A 22006-nucleotide genomic window follows, 5' to 3' on the forward strand; every position below is an offset into this window, starting at 1 on the left:
AAAAAAAAAAAAAAAAAAAAATCAGAATTCCAACATTTAAAATAAGAAAACTCCACATTGAAATTTAGATCTCTAGGTTCTCTTGAAAAATGAGAAGATCTAGTAACACTGAGCCCACATTCCACTAAGCAGTAATCGGCTTGTTGGTGCAGAGGTGGCCCAGCACCCCTAATGCCCACGGCTCACTCATTTCTGCTATCATGAGGAGCACTGACCCAGGCCACCTGACAAGGAGGGTGACCTCCTGCGAGCCCTTGCCCAACCACACTGACCTGATGCTTGCAGACGCTAGAAGCCAGCGAAGGATGAATTAATGGGGAAGCAGGCAGATGCATGCAGAGCCCGCAGAAGTGGAGTCCCAGCATGTGCAAAAGACCTCTGCCCCCTCCCAAATCCCCTCTGTGCCCAAAGCTGACAGGACACAGCAGTGGGGACTCATTTCTGTGTGCACTGGAGAACAGCTGAGGCAAGCGAAGACTCAGACACATGCATCAGATGGGCCCATGTTACCCACTTGGGCACAGCCTAGGCTAGTTACCCACCTGGCCTGTTATCTGTGGGCGGGGACAGGAGATCCCTCATCTGGGCATCCTTTAATCCTTCTACCCACTGGACATCCAGGGTTCGGAGCAATGGACAACTGGAGCTACAGAGGGCTGAGACTGCAATCCACGAGCAGCCCGACAGCACCAAGTCCCGGAGCCCTGGGGGACAGAAAAAGGGGTGTGGGTCAGGAGACATGCCCCAGGCCCACTACTACATACTTGGGGTCCCTGGCCCAGGGCTCACCAGGCAACCGGTTGATAAGCCAGCTCAGCTGTTTCTTGGAAATATTGGTCCAGCTGAGGTCGAGGGAGATGGGCTGTCGTCGGATGATGCCGCTCAGCATCAGGGGCGTGATGGACTTGCAGTGGTTCAGGTCAATGCGGGTCCACAACCGCTTATCGCAGCACCTGGAGTCCGGGCCCAGCAGTAGGACATCATCAGAGGTGGGGGCTCACCTGGAGAGCCCCTGCACCACTGTGGTAACTCCCCTCACCTACTGAACTCAGGGGCAGGCTCCCGTACTCAGCCCTCTGGACCCTTCTCTGTTTAGTACTCATTCTGCCCACAGGTGAGTACCTCTACTCTGATGGCCACGGGCCCCCAGCAGAAGGTGCCAGCACTCCTTCCATCAAGTATTTACTGTGGGCTTCACTATGCCCTTGATAGGATCTACCCCCAAACCACCCCATGAGGCAGGTGTCAGGAGGGTAAGGCACTGGACCAGACCAGAAAGCTGGGATTAAAGTCAGGGACTGGCACCCTCGCTCTTAGCCTAGGCTAACTTTTTAAAGACAAGCACCCCACCTGGTCCTTACTTGACCATCCAGGGAGCTAAATCAGAAAAGCAAACAGGGTGACCTCCTCTGATAAGACCAAGCTGATGGGGCTGCTGTAGTCGCCTATAACTCTTTGCAGAGGATACTCAAGCCGCATTGGGGCTTAGAAAGAAAGCACCCCAAGTGGGCCATCCCTGGTCCAGTCTGAGCCTCGACCTAGAGCCCTGACCAGGGTGGCCCCTCACCAGCGGTTCCAGGTCCTGCAGACCCGCATGCAGACACATAGGTCTTGGTGGCTGAGGTAGCTGAAGACGGCCATCCACACCTCCCTGTGCATGACATGGGCTGCCCCATCATCCAGGGGCAGCGAGTCGGGTGGGGGGCTGATGGGGGGCGGCCGGATCACGTGGCGCTCCATCTGGATGCACTTGGGCGGGGACACGGAGGGCGGGGGCCGGGAGATGACACGGGGTGGGCTGCGCAGGCCAGGCCCCAGCTGGTGCCGCAGCTCGCGGGGGGTGCCATTGAGGCCCTTGCTGAAGCGGTGGGGGCGCTCACAGAAGCCCGGGGGCCGCTTGGGCTCCTCATTCTCACTCTCGGGCTCCGACTTGATGGGCTGGTGGTTCTCATTGGCCAGGCTGCTCTCCGTCTTCTGGATCTCGTGGTTGAGCTCCTTGCTCAGCTCCTTGCTTAGCTCCTTGTTGGGAAGCCTCCGTTTCCGGCGCATCTTCACCTTCTTCTTCTCCTCTGGGCCCTCGTTCCCCTCGGTGCTGGGCCCGGCAGTGGGTGAGCTGGAGCGTGAGTGGTCGCTCTCCCTGGTCTTGGGGGGCGCCTCGGGCAGATCGTCCTCTGGCTCCTGCTTGAAGCGCCGGAGGGGCTTGTTGGACAGTGCCATCCGGTCCTCAGCGTTCTTCCAGGACCGCCGCTGAGGGTGAGAGGGAAGGAGGGAGGGAGCGGGTCAGCCCCCAGGGCTTAGGGTGCAGCTCTGACAGCTCAGTAGCAGCCTGGGACATGGGGAGGCAGGGGAAGACGATACCTTTTTCCTGAAAAGCTTATCTTCTTTGCCAGGTTTTAGCTGTCACGAGAAAGAAAGGACGCAGAGCTTGCTCCCAGGGTTCAGGGAATTTGGTCCCTTCTACACCCAAGCCCACCACAGTCTCTAGAGTAGGAGCTAGAGGGACGCCTTTCCCATAAATGCCATCTCCTTCACGTCTGACTGACAAATGGGTGGGCCCTGCCTGCTGCTTTCAAGGAAGAAGCTGGAAGCAGAGGAGTATGGTCAAATTGTTCCCACCCAAATGACCTCCCACCCCTGGACAGACCCAGAGATACACAGCCACTCATTCCAATCAGTCTTGGCTCTGGTGCACAGGCCTGTGGGCATACCCAGCTGAGCCTGGATGGCCAGAGCTGGAGAAGACTCCAGGCGCCACCCTGTGGCTGGTGATGGCAAGGCCAGTGGTCGGAGCAGGGCCACCAGGATCCCTGGGCTTCCCTGGACTCACAGGGCTTCCTGGAGGCAGCTTCAGCTTCAATCCCAACCAACCAGACAGCTTCCCAGGCCCTGAGCCAGAACCACCAGCCAGAGATCTGGGACCAAGGCCTAGGAAGCCACGGGGAATAGGAGCCTCAGGAGAGTCTGTGGCAATGGGCGGGAAGGCCAGGGGGTTTGGGGGGGGCGGCCAGGGACTGGACTTGCAAGTCCCCAGGGCCTTGGGAGGGCGGGCGACGTGGGAGCACCTGCTGCTGGAAGTAAGTGAGACTGGATCTCCACCAGGGGCTGAGGCTGCTGCCTAGAGGGGGCCTCGGCGAGAGGTGAGAGGAGGAACCGGGGGACGTTTGAAGCGTCGAGGCCTAAAGGGGGTGGGAAGAGGAGTGACTCGCTGGTTTTTCCCTCCTTTCTTTTGGGCCGGGCTCTCAGGACTTAGGTGACCTGCTCAGGGCAGCAAGAGGCCAGGATCCCAAGCTCTACCCATTGCCCATCCCCGCCCCCACCCCTGAGCCACCCCGGGGACCAGCCAGGCCACCCCCTCCACCACCCAGCCCCTCCCAAGCCGTACTCGTTTGCGTCCACTCAGTTCCTGGGGCTTCTCGTATTTCCGCTTCCTCCTCAGGTGCACGTCGTCAGACTTTCGGCGCAGGATGCCGTCCTGGGGCACCTTCTTGGGGTGCTCGTCTGACCTGCGTCGGGGTGCCTCCTCACACTCACTCCTCCGCTTGGCAGGCTCCTGACCTTCCTTGTTGTCCCGGTTCATCTTCGGCTCCTTGAGCAGGGAGCCAGGCAGGTTGGAGGCGTACTTAAAGCCAGGGCCACGCTTTTGCTTGTAGGCCAAAAAGGGAGAAGGAACAAACCAATTGTATATCTTTGGACTTGCCCTTCCACCTCCCCAAGCACGCAGCACCCCACCCGTCTGACGACTTGGGGACAGGCTGGTCCCAGCCAGGCCCAGGCCCGCCCCGCTCCCAGCTGACCCCGGGACGTGGAGCCCGACACTCACTTTCCCGGTCTTGCCGGCGTGGTTACACTTTGGACACTCCCAGCAGTTTGGAAGCTCATCGTTGACCACACCCTCTGACTCCTTAATCTGTGAAGGACACACCAGGACTCAGCGAGCTGCGAAGGGTGGCCAGAAGGGGCCTCATGGGCACAGGGTCTCAGTGAGGCCACAGCTGCCAGGAATATCAACACTCTCTCCCCAACGTCACATCCATCCCATTTCCAGCCAAAAGAAAAGAGAGTTGCACAGAGCTGGTTGAGACAGTGGCTATGGATTCCAGCCAGGGTCCAAATGCTGATCCCATCTGCCTCTGATTGGCTCAGTGATCGCAGGCAGGCCACTCTGTCTCTGTGGGCCAGTGCCCTCATCCACAGAACGGAGTTAGCGTTCACATCTCACTGAGGGTTTGCGAGAACTCAATGAGATGACTGACGTAAAGCAATTAGCTTGGGGCCTGGCACACAGGAAGGACCCAACAAATTGTTCCATCACTGTACTGGGTGCCAGGTGTGAATGAGTCAGACATGGCTGTCCCTGCCCTCATGGAGCGCATGAGCTGGGAGAGAGAGAAATAACCAGGCTGACTTCCAAAGCCAAGAAAATCACAGCACCCCCTTCAGAGTGGGGTGTCTGTGTGCGTGTGTGATAGGGAGCAAGGGTTAAAACAAACTCCCGCCACCACCACTGAGTGGCTGCTTCAGAGCTGAAGGAATCACTCTGACGAGTCCCCCAGATCTCTGTAAAACACACACAGACACACAGGCTCTGGCACAGGTCTGGTGGGGCGGGGCCAGGGATAACTAAGGTATGTGCCAACTCAGATTGGTCACCCTGGAGAAGGCAGCCCTGCCCTGAGCACACCAAGGAAACAGGCTCTGGGTGCAAAGGAACAGAAATGCAACCACCTGTCATCTCAGGACCTGCCCTCCACGAGCCTGGATTCCAGCAAGCAGCCCAGCAGCCACCTGCTCCCTCCCTCTGGCCCAGGTGCAAACAGGTAGCCTGTGTGACACTGAGGACACTCTGTGGTTCTGCTGTCCCAGGAGGTGAAGGTGTGTGTTCTTTCCCTCAATGACACTGGGGGAAGCTCTGAGCCGCTCCAGATCCTTCTTGCTCCGGGCTCATCACGTGTTACACAGGAACTCACCACGCTACCTGCATCCTATCGCCTTGCCAGCCTCTCCATGGAGGGACCCTCACCCCACGCTGCAGGGTGGGGGTGTGGAGCTGCACAACCAAAGCCCCCAAGGGCTGCTCACCTTAAGGCATCCAGGGTGGATGATTTCGTTGCAGATGGAGCACTCCATGAGCATGAGGTTAAACTTGCCTTCTTCCTCTTCCACCGTGTCTTCCTTCCCCGCCTCGCCACACACAAGGCACACGGCGGTGTGGGGCAGCACTGGCTGAAGAGCCGGGACAGCACAGACAGTCAGAAGGGGCGGGGAGGGCAGACCCCCAGGGGACAGGGCAAGGGCAACGAGCTGCTCTCCCGGCCTAAGGCACATTCATTCATTCATTCATTCAAATAGCTAGGCACTACTCCAAGTGCTGGGAACACAGCAATGAACCAGACAAAATCTCTGCCACCTGGAGCTTCCCTTTTAGTGGAGGAAGGCAGACAAAACAAAGCACAATAGAGCACACCAGATCAAATGAGGACAAAGCAGGGGAGCCAGGGTCAGGGGTGAAGGGGGGATAACTTTAAATGTGGAGGGCAGGAAAGGCTTCACATTTGGAAAAGACCTAAAGGAGGTAGGGTGTGAGCCCAGATGGGGCTGAGGTTGCGTCTCACCAGCAGGTGTCAAAGCCTAGTCCACAGACACCAGGGCCGCTAAGGCCTTTACAGGGAGCACTGTGAGGTCAAAACTATTTTCAGAATAACAGTAAGACATTATTTGCCTTTTGCAGTGGTGGGTGAAACTACTGGCCTCTTAGCACTAGTCAAGGCAGGGCCCCTGACTGTACCAGCAGCCACTGGGTTACTCATGGCCACACGCACATTAAAAACATCACCATTTCATGTGAGAACGTCTCTGACGAAGAGTAAAAATTATTACTTTCATGAAAACCTCCCCCCTTGAGCACATGACCTTTTCATATTCTGTGTGACAGAACTGGAAGTGTGCACCATTTCATGTGAGAACGTCTCTGACGAAGAGTAAAAATTATTACTTTCATGAAAACCTCCCCTCTTGAGCACATGGCCTTTTCATATTCTGTGTGACAGAACTGGAAGTGTGCATGAAGTACTTCTGCACACACTGAAAGCTGATGGTATCAAAGAAAAATCACTCCTGTGACAAAGTTGTGAGCTGATTACTTTCTCCATACAACATTGGTTTTACTTGAAGAATGCTGAAAAAAACCCTCATGGGTACTGGTGTGTTTTCTTGAAGACGAAAGAGGTGGGCCTGTCATTTCCAGAAAAATAACTGACAGCATTTGTTGCAAATGACAAAATTCCAGTTTTCGAATGAAAATTAGGATTTCAGAAAACTTATATGAGAGACCACAACCTGGATGGCTTCCCAATACCTAAAGGCTTTTCTGGTGAGATTAGTGGTAAGTATTAACAAATGTGATTTCTTTTAAACACTGTACAATGGCACCTGCCAATGTTTGGAAAATCTGCCTAACTCAGTGGGCCAATATTTTCCAAATGACCAATGCCTGATGTTACACCTCATGGTATGACGAAACGAGCTATTCAAAGGGCAAGACAGACTGATGGCTTTTAATGTAACAGTATGAAAGGTTCAATGATAACAGTTTCAGATTCCACACTGCAACCAGCCTTCAAGAAACTGCCACCTGTTGAGTTCTGGTGTAGTATCAGAATATCCATGATTATCTAAAAAGACTACTTAAAATACTCCTCCCTTTTCTTGCTATGTTATCTGTAAGGTGAGATTTTTATCATGACAGATGGAATAAAGAAGCAGATATGAAAATCCAGTTATTTTCTAATGAGCCAGACAAAAAAGAGATTTATAAAAACGCCGTTCTTCTTCTTCTTTTTTTTTTTTTTTTTGGAAAATGTAGTTATTTCTGTTAACATGTATTTCTTGTTATTTTAAAATAACTTTAAAATACTTTAAAAGTTTCTCAGTTTTAACTTCTATACAGTAAATATTAATAAATAAATCTACATAAATAAAAGCTCTTTGGGGGTCCTCATAATTTTTAAGAGCATAAAGGAGTCCCAAGACCACAAAGTTTTAGAACTGATGTACCTGACTGTAAACCACCCAAGGACAGGGGCTAGGTTGGACTTACTCCCCTCCCAGCACTGATATAGTGCCCAGTGTACAGAGGAAGCACAGTCCAGTAGTATTAAACTGCTTTAGAGGAGCTTCAAATAAGCTGGGATATACACTCCACTGATAACTGAAAAAGTCTTTGTAAAATGGCACAAACCTCTGAATTCAAACACATAAAAAACTGAAGGTGAAAGAGTCATCATTCAATCACCAAACACTTAAGGCATATCTGCTAACGCCTGCCACATGGGAGCAAGGGGTGCAGGAATGAGGAAGACAGCTGCTCCCCTCCAGGTATTTGGGAGGACAAAGATGTAAACTCTCTGAAATCCAAGACAAACATGAAAAAGTCGTGTTGAGGCTTTCTCAGAAGCAGCAAAGGTTGATTTCTGGAGGACCTGGAGGGCAGGGCAGAGAAGGGAGTAGTGGGAAAGGAGAGGGACCTCGGGGTGCATAAGGACAGAGAAGCAGGTGCAGCAGGCCAGGCTGTCTTGGGCAGGGGAGCCCAGACACTGGCATGGCTGGAGCTGGGGGTGCAGGCTGGGGAACCGCCCACAGTGGCCAGAGTGGGGCGGAGGGTAGAACTCTGAGACAGGTGGCAGAATAAGAGGTAGCACCAGAGTGAAGAAACTGCAGAGATCCAGGACGGGGAACTGGGCCTGGGCAGGTGGGGAGAAGCAGGCTGCGGAGGAGGCCGCAAAGAGACAGGGAGCACAGGGAGGGCTCGCTGGACGTGGCAGTAGACTCCAGCTCATCAAGAGAACGGCAGGAAAGGAAGAGAGGTGAGCCTGCATGTGTCATGGGTGGTAACACAGGGGAGGAAGTACCCCATAGGGTAGAAAGGCCAGAAGAGTACGAAGGATGCTGAGGGTCAGGTCGGGTCTGCATTTGCTATCATATCAGCTCGAGAAGCCCTGTGAGGCTGGAGAGAACACACACACAAGTGAGGCTGCCTTCAACCAACACGCACCATGCCAGGCACCAGATGTGCAAAGATAAGGTGGCACCTGAGACAGGTTCCCTATAACTGGGCCCAGGACACCAGGGGCAGAAGAGAAAATAATGCCACAGAGGAAAAGGCAGTTGGGGGTTCATGGCCAACATGCTAAGTTTTAGGGGACACTGTTCTCAAAACCAACAGTCCCTACAGATAAGCTCTAAGTTCTGACAGAATCCAACGTATCACGTGGACCCTCTCTGCAGAAAAATACACATACACACATGCATATCGACAAAAATCTGTATTTAATTTCTGGGAGGCTCACAAATTCCCTGAAATCCATTCAAATATCCTGGGGTTCGAGTACCAATTAAAAATACAAGCAGTGAAACTTAAAAACTTCAGCAACCTACAATGTGGGAGAAAATACTTGGAAACCATATATCTGATAGTGGGTTAATATCCAGAATATATAAAGAACTTCTACAACTCAACAACAAAAAACCCCCAAAAATCCAATTAAAGAATGGGCAAAGACATTTCTCCAAAGAAAATATACGAATAGCCAACAAGCACATGAAAACATGCCCAACATCATTAGGGAAATGCAAATCAAAACCAAAATGAGAAATCACCTCGTTAGGATGGCTACTATGAAAAACAAACCAAAAACCTAGAAAATAACAAGTGTTGACGAGGACGTGGAGAAACAGGAACCCTTATACACTGCTGGTGGGAATGTAAACTGACGTGGCCACTATGGAAAACAGTATGGAGATTCCTCGAAAAATTAAAAATAGAATTACTATATGATCCAGCAATCTCACTTCTGGGTATATACCCAAAGGAATTGAAAACAGAATCTCTGAGATATTTGCAGACCTATCCATGTTCACTGCAGTATTCACAGTAGCCAGAGGTGGAAGCAACCAAACAAATGAATACACAATGGAATATTATTGGGCCTTAAAAAGGAAGGAAATTCTGTCACATATTAGAACATGGATTAACTTTGAGGACATCATGCTAAGTGAAATAAGCCAGAAACACAAAGACAAATACTGCATGATTCCACTTATGTGAGGTGTCTAGAGTCGACAAACTCTTAGAAACAAAGTAGAATGGTGGTAGCCAAGAGCTAGGGAGAGGAAAGAGGGGAGTAGCCGTTCAATGAGTTTAGAGTTTCGGTTTTACAAAATGAAAAAGTTCTAGAGATCAGATGCACAACAATGTGCCACACACTTAAAAATGGCTAAGATGGTAAATTTTATGTTGTGTGTTTTTTGACAACTAAAAAACAAACAAACAGCAGTGTGTGTGGAGGGAGAAGGGTGAGTTGCCTCTGGGCTTGGAGGGGCATCAGCAGTCAGGGAGAAAGGGTTCATGCTATGCCAGATGGCTATGGAATCCTGTCCCTCCAGCTGAGCCTGCTCTTCCACGGGGGCAGGGAGATGGCTTCTCCCACAAGGGGACCTCTGGGACTGGGGAGTAGCACCCTAGGGAAGGCAGAGTGTGTGGGTGCGTGTAGGGGGTATTCAGGGACTAATCCCAGGACCATGCCAAGTTGCCAAAGTCTGCATCCACTGTTCTGGGGCCAGGCCAGCAGCCCTGGGCCAGTGATGAAGACAAGGCAAGGAGGTCTGGAGAGGCTGGCCAGGCTCTCCAGGGGCCCAACTCCTGGCACAATAAATCACTCCTCTTTGTCTGGGCAGCCTCCTCAGGAGGGGCACTGACCTTCCACCAGACCTCTGACTCTGAAGGAAGGACAGGAAGGAAGGAAGGAAGGGCCTAGAATCATCATGAACTGGGCCATAAATGTTGGCAACGGGGTCACAGACAGGACAGGCTGCCCTGACATCTTTAATGGCAGAGACTTCAAAGTACTTGGCCATCTCGGAAGGGAAGGAGTTAGACCACGGGACTAGGAAGAAACAGGGGCCTGAGCACAGGCAAGACTGTGCCAGGTCGAGCAATGGGCATTTGAAAGCAGCGCTGGCCAGAGGACTCCCTTCCTTTCCACAGGCGGCCCCACTCAGGGGTTCCTGCAGCCCCAATGTTCTCTTTAAGTGAGGAGCTGGACAGAGCAAGAAGCAGACGGACAGACAGACCCAATGCAGAGGGAGCGGTGGGCTCTGCTGAGCACAGGCAAGACTGTGCCAGGTCGAGCAATGGGCATTTGAAAGCAGCGCTGGCCAGAGCACTCCCTTCCTTTCCACAGGCGGCCCCACTCAGGGGTTCCTGCAGCCCCAATGTTCTCTTTAAGGGAGGAGCTGGACAGAGCAAGAAGCAGACGGACAGACAGACCCAATGCAGAGGGAGCGGTGGGCTCTGTATTCCGAAGAGGCCCAGTGTCCCGCGGGGGAAGAGCCAGGTACACTCACAGCGATGCACTGCCGCATAATGCAGCTCTGCTTCATCCGCCCGGGGCCCCCGAACTTCTTCATGTCCTTGCAGAAGTGGCACTCCCCACACTCGGTCCGCAGGCAGGCCTCGCACTTGCGGCATCGCGTCCTGCGCCGGCGAGCTCCTGCCGTTGTCCGGTTGGCGGCCAACTTCACCGCGGAGGCCGGGCCCACCTTCCCCTTGGGCCGACCCACCGCCCGGTTCTGCGAGAGAAGAGGGAGGTCTGGTGAAATGGGAGGCTATGGGACGGCCAGACCCCCAGGAGAGGGAGTTACAGGTTGAATTGTGGACCTGGGAAAGATATTTTGAAGTCCTAAGCCCTGGTACCTCAGAATATGACCTTATTTGAAGACAGGGGCTGGGCTGGCCAGTTAGGTTAGATCAGTTGATTAGAGCCAGGTGTTATAACACCAAGGTCAAGGAACTAGATCCCCTCGCCGGCCAGCCACCTTGGGAAAAAGGAAAAAAAAAAAAAAAAAAGACAAAGGCTTTACAGCTTTACAGAGGGAACTAGGTTAAATGAGGTCATTCAGGTGAACCTTAATCCAGAGTGACTGCTGTCTTTTATGAAAGGGAGAGATTTGGACACAGAGACAGACAAGCGCAGAGGGAACACACATGAAGACACCAGGATAAGATGGCCATGTGACTGGAGTCCTGCCTACAAGCCAAGGATGCCAGTGAACAAAAGAAGCTGGAAGAGGCAAGGAAGGGTCCTCTGCTGGAGCCTTTAAAGCAAGCATGGTCCTGCCAGCTGACACCTTGATTCCAGACTTCTGGCCTCCAGAACTGTGAGAGATTAAATCTCTTGTTCTTTTAAGCCTCCTTTAAGGCAGCTCCAGGCAACCACTATGGAGGGCACCCTGCATCTGACAGCAGCACACCCTGGTTGACACCTTTCCGTGGCACCCACGCTACAGGATAGGCCCTTGCCCGCCTCTCTGGCCTCCTCCTGTTCTTGGCCAGGCTGTGCTTCCACAAAAGGCCACATGGGGCCACACAGTTGGCCTCTGTTCCATCTGCCAGGAACACCAAGCCCCATCCCACTCCACTTGACTGACACCTACTCATCCTGCAGGACCAGTTTACATGCTGCTTTCTTCTGGAAGTCCTCCCTGCCCACCTGCATTGGGTTCAAGCCTCTCCTTTGAGGTGGGGGCATGGGAGGGCAGTCATCAAGGGTGCCCTGTCAACCACTGCATCTCTGCAAGATAGCCTGGCATGCAGAAGGTGTGCAACCAACCAAACCCACTCAAGAGAGACCAAGCATAGGGTCCCCTGAATCCTAAGACCTGCCCTAAGTAAGCTCTAAATGCTTCTTTCCCTATGATTCAGGGGAAAATAGAGACATGCAGATGAACTGAAAGTGGCACTAAATGCTAAAACAGTGAATAAGACAGCCACAGTTCCTGCCCTCCCTCTGGTACTTACGTCCTGGTCTCCAGCCCCAGAGCCTCTTGCAAATCCAGGATCCACGGTGGAGCTCCTAAGCTAGCTGCTGGAGGACACTGTCCACCGAGATCTCCTGTCTGCCTAGGATCTGAAGTATGAAGGACAGGGTGGAAGATTTTGTCTTGTCTGAAGCATCTTTCTGAAGAGCACGAGTTTGCTGAGAAATGATTATTCTCTCTGTCAGGGAGACATGTTGTTCACCCCAAAACCATCTGATCTACTTAACATCTAATTCTTTCAGCTAACTGAACATGATTCACTTCAGTCCCATCCCTTCAATTTTAGTTGTTTGTCATCCTTGGATCCTCGAACAAAACCTCATCCTCTTCTTGTCAACTCATGGGCCCAGAAGAGCTACTGCTATGCACAATAGTGAAGAGGGTCCTCCTTCCAGGGGCCCCTACTCTCACAACACACACAACTCCCCCAGTGCCCCAGGGGCTGCCTAGAAACATCCATCCACGGGGGGGGGGGGGAGCCCACCTTTCTCCATGCTATACTATCCATTTCCTTCCATAGTGTGGTGGTCCTTGCAGAGTGCTGACAATCTCATGTACCACCCTCTCTCCTTGGTCTGCACACCTAAGCAGCTCCTTCCTTTAGATTTACTTTCCCAATAGCCTGCAGCATTCAAGGAGGCTGCAAGGTCTGCGGACTGCCCAAGTTCATGCCTCAGGAAGTGCTGCCGCTCTGCATCTCTGTCCCGCTCAACTTGCTCTGAACCCCAAAGAGGATCCGTCTTTACCTCCCTGTTCCTGTGTCACGCCCACCTCACCTCTGGGGCAGCCCAGTCACCAACCAGCCGCCTTGGGAAAAGGGGTCACCCCAACACAAGTCACTCTTCCTTACAGTGAAGTCTGGGGTGCCCTCATCAAACACATGAGGATAACACCTTCAGTGCACCAGTGAGATAAATCAGCCTACACACCATGCTCGTCAATTCAGGTCAGGTCTGGCTGCCAGATGAGAGGTAAAACAAGATCAGTTTTCAGAGCTTTTTGGATTTGAGAATGGTACCTAAGTTGTGGACCTGAAAACTAGGCAGCTGACTAAGGGGCAGCAAAGAATGCCAACAGAAGGCAGCAATGACAAGGACAGTGGAAGTAGTAATGGTAGGTATTTTCTAAGCACCCATTATATGCAGTATCATAGTCATCATTTTACATACGGAATCACCTAGCTTTCCCAATAACCCAACAGAAGGCAGCAATGACAAGGACAGTGGAAGTAGTAATGGTAGGTATTTTCTAAGCACCAATTATATGCAGTATCATAGTCATCATTTTACATACGGAATCACCTAGCTTTCCCAATAACCTTGTGAGAGATGCCTTATACCTAATTTTTCAGATAAGGAAACTGAAGTGATCCACCCAAGGTCACAAAGCCAGCAGAGGATGCACCTGCTCCGAAGCCATGCTGTGAACACTGCAAACTATAGCAGACACGCATGCAAAGTAGGGCGAGAGACACACAGCGTCCACCAGAATTGCCACGTGCCTCTGAAGGGCCTCACAGTTACTGCCACGATGCCCTTGATATGACAGATGCCAACAAGTGGTGCAGAGAAGCACAAACCTAGGAAGGCTTTTCCCTCTCTTTGTAGCACTTTCTGATTCCACCCCTAAAAAGGGCAGGTGTCCTCTTATCAACTCACTCCTCACACACATGAAACATGGTAACAATAGGATGTGGGCAGCTTCTGAGAGCCTCAAGTCAGGTGCAGAGTGGGCAGCACATGGTACACCTCCAAGGACAAAATCAGAGGTGATGGACTCAAACTCAGACCTTTGAAGGAGGAGATTCTAAAGACCAACTGCTGTGGTGAAAAACTGATAAAATTACAGGAGTCCAAAGGAACATCAGGTATCAGTAGCCATCAAGAACCTCTGGCCTCACTGGCCCTTAGGACAGTGTCTGGGGAATTTTAAAAGAGTTGGGCCAATCCAGCCAGAGTCACAAAGTGCACATGTCACTGTGAAACATGCCCACCCTCCCATACTTTCCAAAGCACCTTCCCATCCAAAGAAGCACTTTTCCCTGTACAGCCAGCCACCAAAAAAAAAAAAAGAAAGAAAGAAAGAAAAGAAAAGAAAAGAAAAGAAAGAAAGAAAGAAAAAGAAAAAAAGGAAGAAGCACTTTTTCCAAACTATGGACAACAAATCCAACTGGACCTCAATGGCAGCTGAGAAATCCTAGAAGATGACAGAGCAAATGACAGATAACACCTCAGAATAAGAAGTGTAAGAAGCTGCTATTCTTGAAGATCTCAATTCTTGCCCTCCCTACCAGGTGGTTAAATCAAGATAGACAAGCTTTCGCTGCCTGCAGCTTCAGCGGCCAGCCATTGTAGGAAGTGGTCACCAGCTGGCTTGTCAGGAGTAAACTGAGCAACATTGAATTGCAGGAACTTAATAAGACCACTGAGAAAATCAACAGGTAAGAAAGACATTGGAGGGTCTCTATTAAAAAGTCCAACTAGCACTCTGAAGAACCAACCAGGAAACCATGTGATGGCACAATAATAGAAAATAGCCACACAAAAGAAATAAAAAGGTGAATCAGCGAAAGCCCTCTCATTTTGGCACGAAGCTCCTGTCCTAACATCTTTTGGGTACTACCCAAAGTTTCAAAAACCAATTCTAAATTTCACTCTGTCCTTCCCTTGCCCCAGCAAAGGGAATGATGGCATCACAGACGTTCACTTACAGACCAGCAACCCCAACCCCAAGGCCACTTGTTGATTTTATTAGCCCAGGATCCATATGTTCAGCTTGTTATGAAACACACACACACACACACACACACACACTCACACACACACACCCTTAGTATTCCAATATCTTTTCTCCATCAGCGACTCAACAGCATCTCCTCAGGCCAGCCCGCGGCTCACTTGGGAGAGCGTGGTGCTGATAACAGCAAGGCCACAGATTCAGGTCCCTATATAGGGATGGCCGGTTAGCTCACTTGGGAGAGCGTGGTGCTGATAACAGCAAGGCCACAGATTCAGGTCCCTATATAGGGATGGCCGGTTAGCTCACTTGGGAGAGCGTGGTGCTGATAACAGCAAGGCCACAGATTCAGGTCCCTATATAGGGATGGCCGGTTAGCTCACTTGGGAGAGCGTGGTGCTGACAACACCAAGTCAAGGGTTAAGATCCCCTTACCGGTCATCTTTAAAAAAAAAAAAAAAAGAAAAAAGCATCTCCTCTACAAAAGGGAATATGTTATCAAGATAGTTAATTCATTCATTTCACCAATATTTACCAAGTTCCTCCTGTATACCAGATACTATCGTCCTGAAAATTCAAGGGCACAACCTCCTCAATCTCTCATTGCTAAAATACTGGTATTAAAATTACCCAGGGGCCGGCCCGGTGGCGCACTCGGTAGAGTGTGGTGCTTGGGAGCGCGGCGGTGCTCCCGCCGAGGGTTCGGATCCCATATAGAGACCGGTCCGCTCACTGGTTGAGCGCGGTGCGGGCGCAACACCGAGGGTTGCGATCCCGTTGCCGGTCACGGTACGGGCGCGACACCGAGGGTTGCGACCCCGTTACCAGTCCGGAAAAAAGACCAAAAGGAAAAAAAAATTAAATAAATAAAATTACCTGGATTAACCTAAATTAATGAAAAGACATACCATGTCCATGGATTTAATACTGTTGTGACAGCTATACTCCCCAAAGTGATCTACAGATTCGACACAATGCCTATTAAAATCCCAACTGCATTTTCTGCAGAAGGTGACACGCTGACCCTAAAATTCATGTGGAAATGCAAGGGACCCAGAATAACCAAAACGATCTTTAAAAAGAAGAAAGTGGAGGACTCTTTCTTCCTGATTTCAAAACTTACTGCAGAGCTACACTAAACAAAACACTGTGGTACTGGCATAAAGAAAAACGTATACATCAATGGAATAGAACTGAGAGTCAGAAATAAACTCACATTTTGACCAACTGATTTTCAACAAGGGTGCCAAGACAATTCAGTGGGGAAAGAATGGTTTTTTTTAACAAATAGAGCGGAGATAAATGAACATCCATATGCAAAACAATGAATGTGGACCCCTACTTCATACCATATACAAAAATTAACTCAAAAATGGATCAAAGACCTAAACACAGAGATAAAACTATAAATGTCCTGGAAGAAAACATAGATGTAAATCTTCATGACTGCATTAGGCAACGGTTTCTTGGATATGACACCAAAAGCACAGGTGGCGAAAGAAAAAAGATAAATTAGACTTCATTGAAATTAAAAACTTTGGAGGGCTGGCTGGTTACCTCACTTGGTAGAGCGTGGTGCTAATAATATCAAGGTCAAGGGTTTGGATCCCCCTACAGGCCAGCTACCCAAAAAATAAAAAAATAAAAACTTTTGTACTCCAAAGAACAGTATCAAGTGAAGCGCCGCCGCGCTTCCCAAGCGGCGCACTATCCAGTGCGCCACCGGGCCGGCCCATAAACTCACATTTTGACCAACTGATTTTCAACAAGGGTGCCAAGACAATTCAGTGGGGAAAGAATGGTTTTTTTTAACAAATAGAGCGGAGATAAATGAACATCCATATGCAAAACAATGAATGTGGACCCCTACTTCATACCATATACAAAAATTAACTCAAAAATGGATCAAAGACCTAAACACAGAGATAAAACTATAAATGTCCCGGAAGAAAACATAGATGTAAATCTTCATGACTGCATTAGGCAACGGTTTCTTGGATATGACACCAAAAGCACAGGTGGCGAAAGAAAAAAGATAAATTAGACTTCATTGAAATTAAAAACTTTGGAGGGCTGGCTGGTTACCTCACTTGGTAGAGCGTGGTGCTAATAATATCAAGGTCAAGGGTTTGGATCCCCCTACAGGCCAGCTACCCAAAAAATAAAAAAATAAAAACTTTTGTACTCCAAAGAACAGTATCAAGTGAAAAAGCCCACAGAATGGGAGAAAATATTTGCAAATCACGTATCTACTAAAGGGCTAATATCTAGAATATATAAAGAACTCTAACAGCTCAATAATAAAAAGACAAATACGCCAATTTAAAAATGGGTAAAGAATTTAAATAGCTATTTCTCAAAAAAAAGATGTACAAATGGCCAACAGACACACGAAAAGATGCTTAACATCACTAGCTAAGAGTGTGTAATTTGCACTGAAGACTCATTCATTAACCTCCCTCATTCACACATTCACCCACCCACCCAAGTGTTTTCTGGCTGTGAATTATGTACCAGATTCGATGCTAAGTGCTGGGACTACAGAGATGAGTAAGACCTGTTCCCTACTCTCAAAGGCATCACAGTCAGAGGGTGAAAGACATGTAACCATGTAAATACAATGCAACATCATGAGGATGCTATGAAAAGCTAACGCATATTGAAGAGCTTGTCACTCTTTTCAGCATTCGTATGAACAATTTACAAGGTAGGAATTACTATTATCTCCATTCACAAATGAGTAAACCGAGGCACAGCACAGTTAAGTAGTCTGCCCAATGTCATACTGCCACTAAAAGAGAAAGCTGAAATATAAACCCAGGCAGCGGTACAAAAGCCTGGACGGACCTGGCATGCTGACCCAGAAGAAATAGCTCCTCTCCCTGGGAAGGGAGGTTGGGAAAAGCATCCTGAAACCAGGGAGGTGGTGAGCAAGGTGGGCCTTGGAGGGAGAATAGGAACCTGCAGGTCAGGGTCAGGGTTGGCGCTAGGGAGTGGATACTCTAGGCAGAAGGAAGAGTAAGATAGAGATGTGAAACTACATGACACATTCAAGGAACTGCAAATAGCTCGATACGGCTGCGGGAAAACAACTCTGAGGTGGCCGGGGCATAATCCTGTACGTAATAACTTCGTATAGCATACATTATACGAAGTTATACGAAAAGCCACTGCAAAAGAAAATGAAATATAAAGTAAAACTTTTCTCCAAACAAAATGGATGTACTAGGCTTATACATTTCACAAAATAACCACCCAACCAATCAGATTTTTCTATTCAAAATCCAGAAGCATTTTTTAAAAGTGAAACCACAATTCACTAACATTTGAATGTTTATGAACAAAATTTCTATCTATCCAAGTTTTAGGAAATTCAGAAGGCAAAAATACCTGGGATGTAATTACTCTGTGGCTCAATTCCTGCTGGGAAATTAGTGTTTTCTGGAATGGAGTGGGTATAATCATCCAGAGGCGGTAGTTCTGTTAGGATCTCAGTGTGGCGTGGCACTAATACCGGAGGCAAAACTGAAGCATAACTTCGTATAGCATACATTATACGAAGTTATACGACTGCAAATAGCTCGATACGGCTGCTGGAAAACAACTCTGAGGTGGCAGGGGCCTAATCCTGTAGGGTTTCATACACCACATTAGGGAAATGGACCCTGTAAGAGTAATAAGTCAAAGGACTTTACATGCAGGAGCAACATGATTATATTCTGACAACAGGGTGGGGAGTGGATATTTTGGGGGCAGTAAGCAAGAGACAGGGAGATCAGCTGATGATTATGAAGGCATGAATGGAAGCAGTAGAAGGGATGAAGAGAAGGAGATGATTCAGGAGATGTTTCAGAAGCAGACCTAGTTTTAGCAGGCTCTATTGACTGATTGAACATGGATGATATGCAAGCAGGAAGAATCTGGAAGACTGAGGTTTCTGGCTTGAGCAACAGGAAAACAAGGGTGTTTAGGAGAGAGGAGAAAACAATGACTCTACTGTGAACATGTGGAATCTAAGGGACCAACAGGACACCTAAGAAAGGCATCCAGCAAACAGGTGGGACCCGAGCTAAGATACACAACTGGGAATCAACATTGCATAGGTGTTAAAACTAGTTAAGTCCGTGAGGTTGTCCAGGGGGAATGGGTGGAGTGAAAAGAGAGTCTTCTACAATACCCTCAACACTAAAAACATTCAAGGGGCAGGTGACAATAGGCAACCTGCTGAGGAGTGGCCAGAAAGGCAGGAGAAGCAGCAGGTGGTTGTGGCATCACGTGAACCAGGAAAGAGTTAAGAAGGAAAACAGTCAAGAGTTCCAACTGTCAGGAGAAGTAAAGTGACAAAAACAATAAAATGTGATTATGTGTTTTTACAGTTAAGACAGTTTCAAGTTTCCCACCAAACTACACCTAACAACAGCACACTGACACTTAGCACTGCAAGGGGTAGCCAGAGCCCCCCAAAATTCTTTACATATGATAATGTGCATGACATTATGGGTGTGTCAGTCCAGTGCATGACGCACCCACAGTTATCTCAACATTATGTCTGTCCTCAAATCTTCAAGTATAATGGACATCTCAGAAAAAGTTGGATTTGACCAGTGCTGTGGCCCCTTAACATACCTGTAGACTCCAGGGAGGGCTCTGGCTTGTTTATACACTGACGGTAAGGAGTAAGAGAATAAAAACACAAGAGCTACCAGAAAACCCAGGGGAAGGGAGGATCTCTGGGGAATCTGAGGAAAGTGAAGGACTTTTTCCTCAGAAAAACACAAAGTCACAAAAATTTTGCATACATTTTCGGGAAGGTTCGGGGACCCCTGTCTTAAATTTAACTATTTAAGAAGCTATAATGGGTAACGCAGTGGTTATGACCACGTAAATTTCTGAGAGATTTTCTTCTCCATAATTTCTTAACTATTATTATTTTCAACAAGCTATTGTCATTTTATAGGGGAGAAAAAGAAATAAAGATATTTTCACTTCAGGGGTTTAAAAAAAAAAAAAAAGATGGAACAAGAATTCTCCTAACAAGTCTTCCTAAGTATCCCTTAAAATTTTATAGGGGAGAAAAAGAAATAAAGATATTTTCACTTCAGGGGTTTAAAAAAAAAAAAAGATGGAACAAGAATTCTCCTAACAAGTCTTCCTAAGTATCCCTTAAAGGGTACACCTTCACAAACCGGAAAGCAAAGCTGAAGAATTTTCTGAAGCATTCTATACTGGAGAAGCAAATGAAGTCCATGGGATAAAGCCGAGCCAAAGGTGCACACCAACAAAGAGCAAACAAGGGGTCTCCTGCCAAGGTGGCTCACCTAGCATCACCCCTCACTCCTGTCCCATGGGATGCAACACTTGGGGAATCCCAGGCTGCTGAGGGAAGACGTAGGGCACATAGGCCAGTCCAGCAGGACAGGCCTGAGGAAGCCTGAACACCAGTTCAGGCATGGATGGGAGAAGTGCACAGACTTATAAGGCAAAGAAGCCAAAATTCTGATGAGGGGTGAGGGGCTGGGCCCAACTGCAGGATGGACTGAGCAACAGTAACTTCTCCTCAGGGTCCTTTCACCCAGAAGGTGGGCAAGTTATACCTGCGCATCCACACTTCAGGACTCACCCCTCCTAATAAGAGGCCTTCTCCTTTAGCCTCAAACCGATTAATGCATGGCATGAATCACAGCATGGCAGGGTGGAGGTAGAGCTGGGTCTAGAACCTGCAACTTGGAGACTCCAGAGACTCTAGCTCTGGTTTGGAAGATGCAAATACCTTCAAGGTCCTCTGAGGAAGCCACTCTCCTCAGGCCCAAGAAATCCCCGGGCCGAGAAAAACTGCTGAGGAAACTATGGGGGGAGGCAAGGGGCAGTGAGTCACAGCCTGGAGTGTCCCCAAGTGCAGGGTCCCTTAGCTGACAATCATCTCCTCTGCTGGGACTATGGGAAAACCTGCTGCCCATTGCCCTGGCTTAGATGTCATCTCCCTCAATGCACTTTAGTGGGGGGAAAGATCATCTTAAAGTGAATATCACAACCTCCAGAGAACCTTGTTACTAAAACTCCAGAATTGCCACAACCGGGCTGACCCACGTGAGGAGGAGGAAAAAGTTTGGTCACAGAGAGGACAGGTCCTCTCTTAGTGGAAGTCTCTCTCTGGAGTGGCAGGACCCAAAAATGTATGCCCAGAGACATACTGAGTTTTGTCTTATGCAGTATCAAAGATTATATCTACCACAGGCCACAGGGTGTGACCAAATTAAAACAAACAAAAAAACAAGTAACAGGAATCTCAATCATGAAACACCAAAGCCCAGCCAACACTGAATAGCAACATCCTATGAATGACAATACCGCACAGAAACAGTAAATAGTAAACCGTTGGCAGGATTAGGTAGACCTAAGCCGAACTAAAAACGTTCAAGAGTTGAGGTGTGAACTAAGTAACAAAAACAGAGCCATTCACACGTGTCACTGACTCGATGAAAGTCCCAAGCCAAAACCACTTGAATTGTCCCTGAGTTAATCCAATCCAAAAGACCAGCGAGATTCAGGAACACCCCAGAAGGCGCACGTGCCTAAAAACTGGACAGCAAATCTGAGAAACAATAAAATTTAACTTTGTCTCTGTTAAATAAAACCACTCAATAGCTCCGATAGATTTAAGCACGGCATATACAGCACTTCCTCAATTATGCCCAATGTTAGGGGAAAAAGTTCCCACATTCAGGCTCGAACATTCCAAAACATCTTTAATCCACTAAGGAAATGTAACAGGTATTATAAATAAGCATCTTATTCACCCAGCCAGTCCAATGCCCACATGATAACTCAACCCTATCCCCTTCTTAATTCCTTGGACAAGTCTACCTGGCTTGTAACCTGTTCCAAAGATTATTTCGCTTCATAAAACCTCAACTTTCTTCCCCGCTTCCTAAGCACGAACCTACCCGAAGTCAATTCACGCCGTAAACATACCCAGGGCTTTGTTTTACACGCAGATTTCTCCCCCTGGTCCCGAGAGAGTCTGCTTTTCCTTCGAAATCCTACCGAGGCCGAACCCTGCCATCTGGGGCCGCAGCTTCCTCCGCTGCCGGCCGCCCGTACGGACCCGCCGGGTTCCGGATGGCCCGCGCCGGCCCGCGGCTCGCACCCCTTCCTGTCTCCGTTTGCCCACGGCGATCAGGCGGGCGCGCGGCGCCCAGACAAAAGCTCGGGTCGTCGGGCCCACGGGCCCCAGCGTCCTCCGGCCCGGAGGCCGAGGGTCCCAGTGCAACTTTGCAAACAGAAAGGAAGGAGGCGCCGGAGCCCGCAGGGTCCGGGTGCGCCCGGCACACGCGTGGGCCGCGGGCGAGAACGCTAAGAGAGGGCGCGGCGCGTCCCGCGGCCGCCCGCAACTTGC

At 49.3% G+C, this 22006-nt stretch overlaps 1 protein-coding gene across 1 annotated transcript in view; it reads right to left on the minus strand.

Moving 5' to 3' along the window:
* Positions 1-22006, minus strand: part of KDM2B (lysine (K)-specific demethylase 2B) — a 135063-nt gene that overhangs the window by 11917 nt on the left and 101140 nt on the right. Inside the window, exons 12-20 of the mRNA XM_008587388.1 lie at positions 10402-10626; positions 5080-5223; positions 3821-3907; positions 3383-3643; positions 3063-3176; positions 2359-2397; positions 1568-2247; positions 790-953; positions 543-704 (exon numbers count right to left, since the gene is read on the minus strand). Coding sequence (XP_008585610.1) covers positions 543-704; positions 790-953; positions 1568-2247; positions 2359-2397; positions 3063-3176; positions 3383-3643; positions 3821-3907; positions 5080-5223; positions 10402-10626 — 1876 coding nt within the window. The remainder of the gene's footprint in view (positions 1-542; positions 705-789; positions 954-1567; positions 2248-2358; positions 2398-3062; positions 3177-3382; positions 3644-3820; positions 3908-5079; positions 5224-10401; positions 10627-22006) is intronic.

This window comes from Galeopterus variegatus, unplaced genomic scaffold, assembly GCF_000696425.1.
Source record: "Galeopterus variegatus unplaced genomic scaffold, G_variegatus-3.0.2 Scaffold4362, whole genome shotgun sequence".
In the NCBI taxonomy this organism is placed as follows: domain Eukaryota; kingdom Metazoa; phylum Chordata; class Mammalia; order Dermoptera; family Cynocephalidae; genus Galeopterus; species Galeopterus variegatus.